The sequence below is a fragment of the Phodopus roborovskii genome, unplaced genomic scaffold, assembly GCF_943737965.1.
Source record: "Phodopus roborovskii unplaced genomic scaffold, PHOROB, whole genome shotgun sequence".
Taxonomy (NCBI): domain Eukaryota; kingdom Metazoa; phylum Chordata; class Mammalia; order Rodentia; family Cricetidae; genus Phodopus; species Phodopus roborovskii.
In genome coordinates, this window is record NW_026126651.1 from 360,929 (window position 1) to 375,312 (window position 14,384).

General features: G+C 41.5%; 1 protein-coding gene across 1 annotated transcript; it reads right to left on the reverse strand.

The window, feature by feature from the left end:
- Nucleotides 1-3,292: 3,292 nt before the first annotated feature.
- Nucleotides 3,293-8,630, reverse strand: LOC127213748 (uncharacterized protein C2orf78 homolog). Its single transcript, XM_051174212.1, is given in 3 exon segments — nt 3,293-5,061; nt 6,532-6,717; nt 8,624-8,630. Coding segments are annotated over 3 exon segments (1,962 nt in total).
- Nucleotides 8,631-14,384: the final 5,754 nt, after the last annotated feature.

Sequence of the window (14,384 nt, forward strand, 5' to 3'; positions counted from 1 at the left end):
GAATTCTCTTTATAAAGCCTGTTCAAATACCTAGCATAGCTTTCGGTATCTGTCAGTGTATCCTGTGGTTCCCAGAATAAAGTAGATTGTCAGGTTCCCCAGAGAGACAGTGATTACTAAAGTATTTACTTTGTAGGAAGGAGGTGCCCCCACTTTATCATCTTCAGAAAACAGTATACGAAGAGATATCCCTATTAGAATATTTGTGATTATTATTTATGATAGCAAAGTATTCATAACAACATTTGACATGGATGGATTGAGAAAATGAAGTTTGTGCTGATAGGTTTGGTAAATTAAGTTTATTATATGGGTGATAAAGTGCATGCCTATAAACCCAGCAGTCAAATACCTGGGCCAGGAAGATAAAGAGATTGGGGCTACCTTGGAATACACAATGAGTAAAGATAATTAATGGTTTCAAAAATTCTTTGTGTTGTTGTTACATGCCTCTAATCCCAACAATCAGAAGGCAGAGTAAAGCAGATCTTTGTAAGTACAAGGCCATCCGGGTGTACAGAACTAGTCTAGGAAAAAAAAAATGAAAAATTCTGATTCCTAGGATCTCTTAGGAGAATTGACTCACAGATGAGTATCCAGAATCTATGTTTTTTTATGATTTTAAAAACTGTGTTATGTATCCATAGGCAAAGATAAATTGAATGTCATCTCAACCAAGTTGTTATTCTTTATTGGTTTTACATTTGTAGCCGGAAGCATGGCCAGGAATCCTGAAAAACTGGGTATGGAGTCAGTTCAAGTTCTGTGCCCAGGAACAGATTTTATCCTCATCTAGGCATGCTGGGTGAATAATTTGCAGAGAACTACCCTGGAGAAGAAGGAGGATCTACCCTGAAGTGTCAATCCATTTGCAGCACTGAATGAGTCAAGGAAGTAGTCAGGGCCTGTAAGTGAGATGCTCCCCTCCTTACAGTGAACCTCTTCACATTGGTTCCTATGGCAGAGGGGCAGAGGGGCCCCCATGATCTTTGCTTAAGCAGCAGATTTCCAAAAATAAAAAGAAAGAAAAGGATCTGAATTGATCTCCAGTTCTAAATACATGCAGTTGAGTGTCCTGGGATTTTACATACGTGTCAATCCTCACATTGACTTTCACATGGCATCTTCATCAACTTATGCTTGGAAACTTGGATATTCACATGCTTAGAATGAACTTGACTCTGATGTTTTGCTGGAGCATTCTTTTAGATCCAGCACTCTTGAGACATAATCACATGCACAGTCCTAGTGAGAGGCAGAAACAGGCATATTGTTATGAGATCAAGGCTAGCCTGATACAACGTAGTTTGTTCAGAATATCAGTCAAGAAAATAAAAGCAGGTTAATAAATAAATGGATTCTTCATTCTATATTTGACTCCATAAAGTATCAATGCCAAATATGTCAAAGGTCAATGTGTAACAAACTATTAAAACGGTTATTTCCCAGTGTAGCACAGAGTTGAAGATTTAGAGACAAGTGTGAATGGAGGAAAACAACAGCTATTCCAGAAATCCTAGCTGTAGTGGGCAAATGGTCTCTCAGGGAAGTAAAGATTTCATTGCCAGCAAAAGAAGGAGTTACCTGAGTGTATTTTGTAAAGACCTGGTTGAAGTCTTTGCTATTGATACCTCAATTAGACAATTTAATATTGGGATTATTTACAATTAGGTAAAATATGTAAATCATGAGAATGAAACATACTTATTAAAGCAACAAGAAAAATACATTACCTCACAGATTTAATGACAAAGGAGAATGGGTTCAGGAGGCATCAGGGAAATACATGGTGAACCTGCAATAGCTGCTAGCCTAGGCCAACTAGAAATAAAATGGGAAAGAGCGATGAGGGAGTTTTCAGAAGGAAATGCTATACTACAACTCTGCTGGGGGGGGTATGGTATGGTTTGCAGCTTGGTTGGATATGAGTATGGAGGGTTTTCCAAATGCCAAAACCTTCCCTACCACATGGTTCATATACACCTTGCCAAAGAATTCACTGTATTTATTAAGCAGGTACTTCATTATTTTCAGGTTCTAGTCCACCTCGACCCACGAATAACTAGGCCACGCTGGTCAGGACAGCCCATCAGTGTTGATGGCATCACTGTGTTCAAAACATTAGGGAACCAAGCATGGTGTCCGATAACATTGTCATGGATGAAGTACACGAGATGTACCTAGAATGTGAAGTCTTTTCAGCCTTATTTAAAAAGTTCTGTTGTTTATAGTATGCAGTTCCAACTGGGGCTCAATGAGATGGCTTAGCAGATTAGGACACTTGATCTTCTTGCAGTGCCCAGGTTGAATTTAGAGTGCCTCATGGTGACTTTCAATCTCAGTGAAATCTAGATTCCAGAGATCTGGTGTGCTCTTCTGTCATGCTTGGGCACCCCACAAAGGAAATCATGTGGATGACACACACACATAAAATAAATTAAAACATTCAATTGATGCTTTCTAAACTGGATATAATGTGAGATAAACATTGTAATCAACTTGAACCCATGTCAAAAAAGATAGTCACCCATGGGTATGTTAACTTCACAACGGGTGCTAGACTGTGTATACCTGGAATCCTGTATCTAACTTCTTGCAATTAAAGGAAGAGCTCAGTCTCAGATTACTAATGACTAAACGGCAATGGTGAGAAGTTCAAAGTGGGAGGAAGTGTGAAACAAGCAGGAGTGTGACCACTATACAGTATAAACTCTGAGAAGCATACCATGTTCTGTAACTAGTATAATGAAACTAAAATACAAGGAGAATAATTTTATCACCATTATAGATTTGGCTAATTGCTTTGTCATTAAATAATCACCTGAAGTGATTAAACTCATAGGATATATGTAACATCTATTCTTACTTTGGCAGTATAGACTAATAATAGTCCAGTTACTAGGAAATCCTCCAAACATTCTAAATATTATCTTGGATGAAATAACTGACTTAAGTTTCTATGGTCCATATTAATGTCTTCAAGCATTTACAAGCATAGAAAGTACCTGTCAATTTATATATAAATGCAGCCATGTGGACATTAATCTACATACCTACATATGTATCTAAGGTTGTACACATTCACTTAAGTCTTTAAACTGTAGACATACCTGTGTGTCTGTATGTATATTTCACAGTGTTTATGATGAATAGCACCGTGTTCAACAGCTTGTTGCAAAGGCACTTACATCACATAGCCATAATATCTATCAATTTCCATATCCTTCTCCCTGCGAAGGAAAATTTGCAGTTTATCCTGACAGGTGCCCTTGGCAGCATTCTGACGCTCCTGTCAAGCCCAACTCTTCATGGCCTCAGTCTTTGGCCTGAGCTCTGCTGTGATGGGCTGTGAGATGTCTGGCCAGGGAATATCCACTTTCCTCCATGGAATTGGTTGGTGGCTGAAGTCTTGCAGCAGATATTGTGTTTGAGGTTTGGGAGGTGATGGGGCCTTGTTTCTGGCAGTAGAAACAAGCTCTGTTGGGAGTGAACTATGAGATGATGCTCGGTAGGGGGCAGGCCCAGTGACAGCAGGCCAAGGCCTACTGCAAGAATAGGTATGGTTGGTTATTTTAGGTGGTGTGACACTGGTGGCAGTCAGCACAGCTGTCTTGTTGGAGGCCATCAAATATGTGCTGGAATGAGCTGGTGGGAATGGCTTAAGTGTGGTAGATTGCTCCAAGTGGGAACTGGGCCTCACAGGGTAAGCTGCAGAGGGCCTGCCAGAAGCCAGAGAAAGAAGCTTTCTAGAAAGAGGTCTGGCTTCAGGTTTGTCCATGTTTTGGAAAGGCAGAGGTACTATCTTGACCTTCCCAGGAGGGTGCACCTTATACAGGGAGGGAGATGTACACTCCTTGTGGGCACTGCTATCTGGTTTCTGAGCATTACCCAGGGTTGGAGCAGGCCCTCAACGATCATATGGCTCATCCAGCCGTGATGTGGTGGCCCAGCCTGTACTGGGATCTTTGTTGCTGCTGGAGTTTAGTATAGCCTGGGAGGAGGAGATGCCAATTTTCTTCTCACTCTTCTTTCCCAGTGGCTGAAATACCTGCACAGCCTCCAGCATGTGCATGCTGAGGTGAGTCCGAGGCTTTTAGAAGCAGTCCTGGCTGAGCCCACTTGGATGCCTCTTCCTCCTCGTCTTGGGGATACTGAGATTGTCTTCTACCTTGGCTCTGGGACAAGATGGCTTCAGCTCCCCAGTTTTCTTGGTTTTGTTTCCTCTGGTACTCTTGATCTTGTCTTGGCCCTGTGCCCTAGATGTGCTGGCCCTGCTGTGTGCAGATTTGTGAGCTGTGCCATCCAAGTGCTTGGCCAAGTGATCAATATCTATTGCACTGGCTGTAGCAATGCCCACACCCTCTTCTCCCTCTAACAGGACCTGGCACTGGATTCTGGCCTGGGGAGATCCATGAAGGTGATCAGAGGCTTTCTGCTCTTTCTTGTGCTCCCCTTTGTCTGTGCTGCTGCCGGTGGAATTTTCCTGGAACTGATCCCTGCTGAAGACTCTGAAGTCTTGTGATTGTGTTGCTGTGGGATGTTCCAATTGGACTAGGTCAGTGAGGGGGTTTAAGAGTTGGGGAAGGGGAATATCTGACACAAGTGTAGTCATGCCTTCAAGATCAATGCTGGACTCCATGACTCTATGCAGAGCCACTGGCTCTTCCAGAGCAAGGCTAGTACTTCCCAAATTGGAGTTATCAGAACGTGCCTTCTGCCTTAGGTTCCCATTATCAGTGTAGTTCTGGGGCTGCTCTAAACCAGGATGTGCTAAAGGGAAGTGCTGTGTATCTTGTTTTTCTGTTATGCACTCATAGGCCTTCATGGGTATTGATGGCTCAGCAGTCATCTCATCCATACTGTTATTCTCTTTTTGTTCCAGGCTTGGAGCTGGAGGCAATGTCAGGAACTGTGAAGTACTGTGTATGCAGGCAGTTAAAGAGACAGGTGGTGTCTTCATATGGACATTCTGTGTGCAGGCCTTGCAGATGTCTGGACTCTGAGGCAGACAGAGTGCCTGGCCTAAAGGTGTCAATCCTAGGGTTGTCTCCATTTCCAACACTGAAAAGGAGTGAAGGAAGAAGTCAGAGCCTGGTGAGTGAGATGCTCCACTCCCTTCGGAAAACCTCAGCACTAATGCCCAACAGTATTGGGGCAGTCCTTTCTATGAACTCTGCTTGAGTGTCAAGTGCATCAACTCCCTTTGGAGACACATAGTGTGGCAGAGTTTTGTCCGGTGACCACATGATATCAAGTTTTCTCAGATGTTTGTGTATTCCTTTTGTCTATGTGGTATGTACATGTATAATGGTCCCTGGGTAGTTACAGAATTCCCTTGGTGTGTGCTCCTCCCTAGCCCTCCCCTTTGCCTCTAAAAAGTACCTCTCATTTCTGTGGAAGTTTACTATTAGGCCGTTTGAGTATAGGTTCCAAAACTTACATATGTCTTTCTTTTAACTCCTTTAGGGTTTATGTCATTACTTATGTACTCCGAATAGATCGGATTTTATTTCATGTGAGGTACACCACACAAAATCCTCATCCTGACAGAGCAACAATTCCAGAACTCTGATTTTTCTCCATGTCAATGTTTCAGAGTCTTCTTATAAGTGACATGAATATTAGTTTGAAGACTCCCCATGGAATGCCTACTCCCCCTAGGGTTGGTGGGGGGAACAAAGGAGGATGGGAAGGGGCTAGAAATGGTATTGATATGTACAACATGCTTGTTATACACTTAAAACATATATATATATATATATATATGCATATGCATATGTACATATATAAAATTAGATTAAGGGGATGAATGCTTTTGGCTGGCAGGTGACTCTCTCAATATTGAGAGTGAAGATGGGTATGGTGAGCCCTAGGCAAGGCTATCCTCTGTTTGGGCATCCGCTACTGAAAGGGAGAGCGGGGTCTCCTTTGAGTGCAGATCTCACTCCTTGCCCTCCTGGCTTTACTCACCTTGAAGACTGGGGTCTGTTCTGGCTTGAACAGAACTGGGATAGTAGATGGCAGAGGTAGAGAAAGGTGTTTGGATGTTCGTTGGCTGAATCTCCTTGAACACCCTCATCATCTCTGGATGCAGGGCAGAGGCCTGACTCCCAGAGTAGGAAACAGAGCCATAGGATTCCAGGCATTGCTGGATTTCTCCATCCAACCATGGTTCTTGTCGGCTTTGGTCATAGCAATAGTCCTGGTTGCCCTCCTGGTAGGATGGTGCCAGGTAGTTTCCTTCATTTGGTACCTGTGTCTGCAATGCCTGGAGAAAAGTGGCAGACACTGTTGGACGGGAAGAGACCAAGGCATGGAGATGTAACATATGATCACACTGGGCTGTCATAGACAGGGAGGAGAGTGTGGTATTCTGGTGAATGATAGTTTCAGTGAAGACCTTCCTGATAGTGCTTCCTATGAGATCACTCTGGAGAGCCTCTGGATAGAAGAGTGCCAAAGTAGAGATCTGGCTCTAGTCAGTCAGTGCAGTCAGTATGGTGGTGCCAGCTCTTTGGTAAAAGTAGGCACTGTCCATGAGCTGCTGGCAACAAGTGCTAGAGTCTGATGGCTGGAGCCATGCTGAACTCACAGCTGGGGTGGAAACCCTGGAGAAGTTGCACACGCTTCCTGCTGAGGGTGTGGCATTCCTCAGCACAGGCACAGATGGCCGCAGAGCACATTCTGTTCCAAAGAAAGGCCTGCTTAGCAAATTTTCTGTAGAAACAAGAGGACAGTGGATAGGTAACTGGTGAGATGGAAACTATGTAGCTTCACCTGAAGAGCTGTGTTATCTTCAGTTTGTCCTGTCTGGGAGAATCTATGACATGTCCCCTCACTTATACCAAACAATAATGTTCAGAATGAACCTGGGGCCTGGATAGGATGACACTCATTAGTTTCACTGCCTATCATTGCTGTGTGGATATGCAATTCCTCGAAGCCTCATTTTAACCCTTGCTCTGATCTAGACATCATCTTTTTCTGCCCTGCTATACTACTGTGACACTCCCTCATATCTGCATCCTAGATCATATGCGTTTACAGATAGGAGAACCTCAGCCAACATGCTATTACTCTACTTTATCCCTGTTCTGTTGCAGATCTCACTCTGCTTAGTGAGCTGGACAGCAGACTGGCCTTGAGTTCCAAAGATTAGCCTGCCTTTGCCTCCAGAGCATTTGTGTTACAGGTACTGCCATATCCATGAGGTTTACTTCTACTCTGAGCTCATGATGTATCTCTAATTTTATAAAGAACTACTGTAGTTGGCCAATAATCTCTCTGTCTAGGTATTCCTGTTTATCTGTGAACCCTTCACAGATATGCTCCATTAAGCTCTACTTATTTTTACAACCATTAATCACATATGCATATAACACTTCATGATATCTCTGATAAAGTGTATTGTAGTTTGCACCTGTTTCGTTTGGTCTCTTGAGATTGCTAATGTATTAAGGGGTTTCATCTCTGAATATAATTTTCTCAGTTTCACTGTTGGTTAAGTTGGCTCCTTATCAGTTCTTTGGGAAGTGGTAATTCTTATAACTCTCCCAGTGAAGAATATTGGTGGGATTGCCATGCACTTTTGCATGTCATTTGTCATTGTGTAGTGAACAACTCCCTGTGGAGTGCCCACCAGCAGCTCATAATATCCTACATGAAGAGTTACATATCACAAGAAGAATGTGCAGAAGATGGTGTGCATGCAGTATATAATCCAGGGACTACAGGTGGATTGTTTCCTATATGTGACTGGGAACCTATATCCAGAATACTCTTAAAGTGTGGTTGTCCAAATATGGTTTGGGAAATGGCAATGCCTTGTACCTTTTGATTTAAGTCTGGGGTTGTCTGCAACCTCCTCTTACAACCTAACTTTGTGACCTACAGCGTCTTCTATGATTTCTATGATTTCTAACCTTTTATACTTTGTTTTCTCCTTTCTCCCACTTCTTATGGGTCTGCCTTCCATGGAAGGGCCTCAATATTTCTTTGACTACAATGCCTGCCTTCTCAGACACCACAGCCCAGATAGCCTCTCCCACTTTCCTTTAGTAAATCCAGAGAAGTCCATAACTCAAAATATGACAGTCATTCCCCTTGCATATTTTTACTATTTGGTGAGTGTGAACACAGGCTCATACAGAACATGATAGAGAGAAGTGACCTTCATCCAGTCAAGCTCTACATGCTGAGATTGCAGATGTGTGCCAGGCTACCTGCTGTGAGAATTACATTTAAACAGTTGGAACAACAGGGGGAAACAGTAGTGGAGGGAGCCTGTCTAATTCATAGTATGTGCTGCTAGATCTCTGCCCACCTTCATCTTATATCTCTTGTGCCATGTACCATCAAGAAGGCCCTGCCTTAATTCCCTGTTCACTTGCCTCAAATCATGGTGACATTGTTTTCTTCCAGAGAAGGAATCACAACTCTTGAGAGTAAACTGTCTCTGTAAACTCACATGCCAAGTATGAATCTAAGTTAAATGTGACATTCACATAGAAGTTTCTATGTCAGCATTTATAAATTCCCCTTTAATGGAACATTTAATAATTTAATAATATTAAAATAATGTTAGTAATGATCAAAAGAAATGTTATAAAGTGTCTTTCCTTACCTGACATGGTCAGTGGGAGAGTATCATCAACCCACAGTACAATGGATCAAGATAATTGGTAGTCCATGTCTTATAAACAGATCCCAGTGGTAAATGTGTCCAGTATGAGACAGCGCTCACTGGTCACTGGGCACAGGTGACCTGTTAGATCTAAACTTGTTTACAGGCATCACCATGGAAACACCAAGATTCTACCAGGCATCATCCAATGGGAAGTTGCCATTCCAAGCTAAAGGATGGGATTGGTTGGAGAAGATGCCAGGAGACCAACAGTACCTATGGAGTGTGTAGTGTATGCTAAGTGAAAGGAGGTATTATGGCTTGGAATTCCCTCGTCTCATGATTTTCCAATGAGTTATCCTGACAGTGCTTTTATAATGTTATCTGATGAAGCTGTACATAGTGTGGATGTGATGTCCCCCATCACCATACACTGTAACTATACACTGTAACTTCTTTCCCAAGAAGTAAGGACCACACAGGTTGAGGGGTCTCAGTTGAGAATCCCTTTCAGTTGGTTCAGGTTATGAGCTGTCAGCATGTGTCCATGACACAAGGAAGAGATCACAGTGCTCTTTGCTGTCTACTGAGTTCATTGAGTGAACCTGAGATATTAGATTCAAAGATTTATTCTTTGGCCTACATCTCCTACATGTTCTCCTTTCTCTTTGCTACCACAGGCTGAACTCAAACTTCCCTTCTCTGCTTTCCATCCCCTGTTGGTAGAGTCTCATTCTTAACCATCTAGACCCAGCCTGCATCACTTGTGTGTGATATCACTGTGAACTTTCAGAAGTAGTGGTCTCATGTTTCTTGTGGATATGCTTGTAATTGGATGCTTCTGGTAGAATACACAGATGAAGGGCTGATAGTGAGTCTGCTGCATATTTTCCCTCTCTCAAACTCTTGTTGCTCTTCTACCTCACAGATATAGCTACCTCTGGATTTTTTTCTCTGCCTCATCTTTTGTTTTCATGTTATAGGCTTGTCTCTTTAGCTGTTGTTCTGGACGTCAGTGTATATCAGCTGCGTGGATTTTTTCCTTTCTTCTCTTATAGTATCAAAGTTGTGAGCTAGTGAATTTGGCTGCCTTCTCAGTTCATCCACAGTACTATGAGTGTGAGAGTTAGAGAAGCCTCTTCCTCCTTGCAGCTTCCACTGGAGTATCCCAGGCTTCTAGCATCCTCTTCCATGCTTGGGTCTGAGACCAGGATAATCACAGAGTGAAACACCTAGAGAAAGAACGCCTTTGTGGGTGCTGAGTGCTGGGTTCCATGAAAGGAGTGTAATAGATGTTTTGCCTCATATAAGAAAAAGCAATGACCCATTTCCCATCTCAATGCATCTTCACAGATAGGAAAGCCTTTCGTGTTTTGTTGAAATATGTGGCAATCTTGTGTCTTTCCTCACTTTGTTTTGTGTTGTATCACCCCTTTCTGTCACTCCCTATTAGGATTATCTATTGTATTATTGTAGGGCTGGGCATTTATAGCCATTCCTCATTTTAATGCCACAGTAAGCCATAGCTAATGTGCCAATATCTAACAGTCCTTTTTGAAACTACCGAGGAGCCTATTTATCATTCAAAAGAGGTGTCAGAGCTTTCACTCTGGACCTCTTTCACACTGAGCTAGTGCTGTGGCATGCAGCTACATATCCAGCTCAGTAGTACTGTTCCTCCATGCACATAATGTAACATTTTGTAGTGCTGGATAAAACACTGCCATTGGAATGTCCTTTTCCATAGGAGAGCAGAAAGCCTGTCTTTCACCTTGCCTGATTCCCTCATACCTCACCACGTTTCAGATACTGTGACACATCCCTGGTGGCAATGTCTGAAAGTAGGATGGTTCAGGCAGGCTCCTGGTTGTAGACATTTCAGAAGGAACACGGTCCTACTGCTGTTCTGTACGTGTAGGTACCTGGGAGCAGAACATAACTGGAACTGTTATAGAACAGGCTGAGGACAGACAGAAAAGTAGAGATGGGAGTTACAAGCACGTTTTACTGCCATCCTGGTCCCACAGCTGTGCTAGCCCCAAATAACACACAGAGACACTGTATTTGATATAAGGCTGTTAGCCTGTTACTAGCATTTTTATTGGCTAGCTCTGTCTTAAATATTAACCCATTTATATTAATATAAATATTTCCATGTGGTCTTATCTTACAGGAGAAAGGGCCCAGCATACTTCTCTCTGATCTACATCTTGAAACTCCTTCCTACTACTTCCTCTCTCCTCCTTGTCTCCTAGTCCCGCCTATCTTGCTTTCCTATTGGCCAACAGTGCTTTATTCATTAAACAATAACAGAAATATATTCACAGAATGGCAACTCCCATCATCTCTTCCTTTCTGTCTAAATAAAAAGAAGAAGTTTAACTTTAATATAGTAAAATATATAACAAAACAGTTATCAAATAAGATCCACATTGAACAATATTTAGTTCAATAACATGTAGCAAGATATAAAGAAAACATTCCATCTTCTCTCCTATCTTTGTGAGTCTAAAGTCCTGTATTATACTCATATTTAATGCTAACTATGGAAAACTATAACCATAACTATCTGTCTTAAACTCCATCAAAGACCACAGAAGGATAACATATAAACTCTGGAAATGACAGAAACATCTCGCTACTTGGTCAGGCACCTGAAGTTCTTCTGTAATGTACCCAATTCAGCCCATAGGCCATAGTGTGTGACAGACTTCTCAGCAAAGCATGAAATTTCAACATATCCCACCTAGGTTGGCAGTTTGTCAGTTACTTTTTTCTGTGTCCTGCAGAATGTCTGGCAGACACTTCCATGAGGTAGGAACCATGTAGCAATGTCCATTTTGTATCAGCAGTAACTTTTCTGTGTGTCCTGCATGTCCTGTTTATACAGCATAAAGTCAAACAGTCCAGAAAAGAGTAGTATGTTGCTCAAATGGCTAGTCTTGCCATATTGTAAGCAATCTCCATGATGAGTTTCTTCGATGTCTATCTTCCTTTCTAACAGGTGGTGTTGCAAGGAGCAGTTGTGCCTCAATGTTAAGAAAAACTCTAAACCATTTTGAATGCCATATTCTGTAGGTCTTTGAAACCTTTGAAGAATGTCTGTCTAGTTGAAATATATATCTCTATATATCTATAAAACCTAATTCTATAAATTTTTGACTATTATAACTAACTATCTATAATCTGTACTAAATTATACATTATATATCTAAATGAACTATATAATCACAATAACTAAACCAGAGGATAAGTATACATATCACAGAAGATCGGTAGATGGATGGATGGATGGATGGATGGATGGGTGTATGGATGAATGGATGAAAGGATGGATAGTTTGACAGGTGCATAGGAGATTGGATGGAAGGATGAATGGATAGATAGGTGGGTAGATGGATAGATCTATCAATAGAACTGTGTTCTGAATTTTTATAATTTGTGTTTAAATTTGAAACAATATTGTTTTACATGTCAATCTCAGTTCCCTCATCATCCCATCCTCCCCTGCCCCCCCAACCCCCATCCCATCCCCTTTTTGCTCCCCAGATAGGATGAGGCCTTCCATGGGGGGATCATCAAAGTCTGTCATATCCTTTAGAGCAGGACCTAGGCCTTACCATATGTTTCTAGGCTGAGAGAGTATCCCTCTATTTGGATTGGGCTTCCAAAGTCCATTGTGTACTAGGAATAAATACAGACCCACTACCAGAGGTCCCATAGCCTGCCCAGTCCTCCTAAATGACAACCCACATTCAGGGGTTCCAGGATGGTCCTATGCTGGTTTGCCAGCTATCAGACTGAGGTTCATAAGCTCCCCCTTTTTCAATTCAACAGTTTCTGCAGATTTCTTTAGTCTGGTCTTGACCCCTTTGCTCACCACTGCTCCTTCTCTGCAACTGGATTCCAGTAGGTCATCTCAGTGTTTAGCTGTGGGTGTGTGCTTCTGTTTCCATCAGTTACTGAAAGAAGGCTCTAAGATAGTATATAAGGTAGTCATCAATATCATTATTGGGGAAGGGCATTTAATTTAGCCTCTCAGCTATTGCTTAGATTGCTATTTGGGGTCATCCTTGTAGATATCTGGACATTTCTCTATTGCCATATTTCTCTTTAAATCTATACTGTCTCCCTCTATTATGATATCTCTTTTCTTGCTCTCCTCTATTCTTTACCTGAATCAATCTTCTTGCCCCTCATGTGTACCTTTCCTGTCCCTTGCTCCTAATTCTCTCTCCCCTCCCCACATTCTCCCAATTTGCTATTTATAATTCCCATCATTTTTGTGTTTTATTAAAATTAAAATTTGCTTATTGTTTGCCCATATTTGAAGGAACCTATTTATTCTAACTACCTTTACTGATTTTATTTTCCCTACCCTCTATTCTTTCTAATTTCTCACTTAATCACTTCCTGTTGCTGTTTTTAAAAGTACACACTTTTTAAGAGCTAACAATGAAATATGACAAAATTATGTATTGTTTGATGAAGAAACACTTATTACAACTATATTGAAGATGATCATCAAATTGAAAGAAAAATGTCCCAGTGACTGGCATAAGAGTCAGAGACTGACATGGTCCTAGAAGATTTCAATACAAATATAACATTTTGTTTATTGCTTTAATATGAAATGTATATTCTGAGCTGTGTTTAATAATCAATATTTCTACAAGTCACTTAGTTTGACAACACAAAGATTAAGACAATAATATCCATGTAAGAAAATATCCATCCAAACCTTTTTATATCACTCCTGAGGTGAAAAGTGAAGCTCAGGTACCTCAGGGCAGTTCCCAAATCTGTAGCAAAAGCAGCACACGCAGAGAGATAAAACCAGAGACCTCCTCATACTATTGATTTTCATCTTTCTCTTGTACTCAAAGTTGTCCCTGTGAGGCTCAATGGATATAGATGGTGGAATCTTTTCATGGTGGGCTTGCTAACATTTTCTAGATGTGTGGCACTAGACTGCAAATAACCCCTGTGAGAATATGCTATAGTTGGGGGATTACATATTGTGTAAAGAGATACAACATAAAACATCGAATGACAATTTGAATGCAAGCCCTCAGTAAAATTCTGATGCTGTATATCCTTTAAGTAGAAATGCAATGGTAACATTACTACATAAGAGCAAACTTCCCTGGATACCTATGAGGTCAGTACTTGACATCCTATAACTGGAACAAAGCAGATTTTCAGAACAATGAATCTTATTTGTACAGAAAGAAACTTGATTCCACTAGGACACTGAAGCATTCCTTTGGTCTCAGACTCTTGAGGCAATGACATAGACAGAGGCTGAGGAATAGGCAGTTGGGCAGATCATTGTGAGTACAAGGCTAGCCGGGTATACTTAGATAGTTCTAGAACATTCAGAGCTATGGAGAGAGACATACCTCAAGAAAAAAAAAAGTAAGTTAATAAATAATTGTATTCCATTCCCTATGTATCAGCTTGTAAAATGTCAAGGGCAAATATGTCAGAGGCTAAAGTGTAACAAACTCTGACTTTATTAGAGCACAGAGTGTCGTAAAGAGCTGAAGGTTCAGGGGATCCCAGTTTTCTTCTCACCCTTCTTCTGCAATGAGTGAGAGCCCTTCACAGACTCATCATACACATGCTGAGAAGGTTTTGAAGCCTTTTAAGGTGTCCTGGCCGAACTCAGGGGATTCCACTTCCTCTTGCTCTTGACCATGGTGGGCTTCTTTTCTGCCTTGACACTGTTGCTACACTGTTTCATTCTTCTGTGACTTTG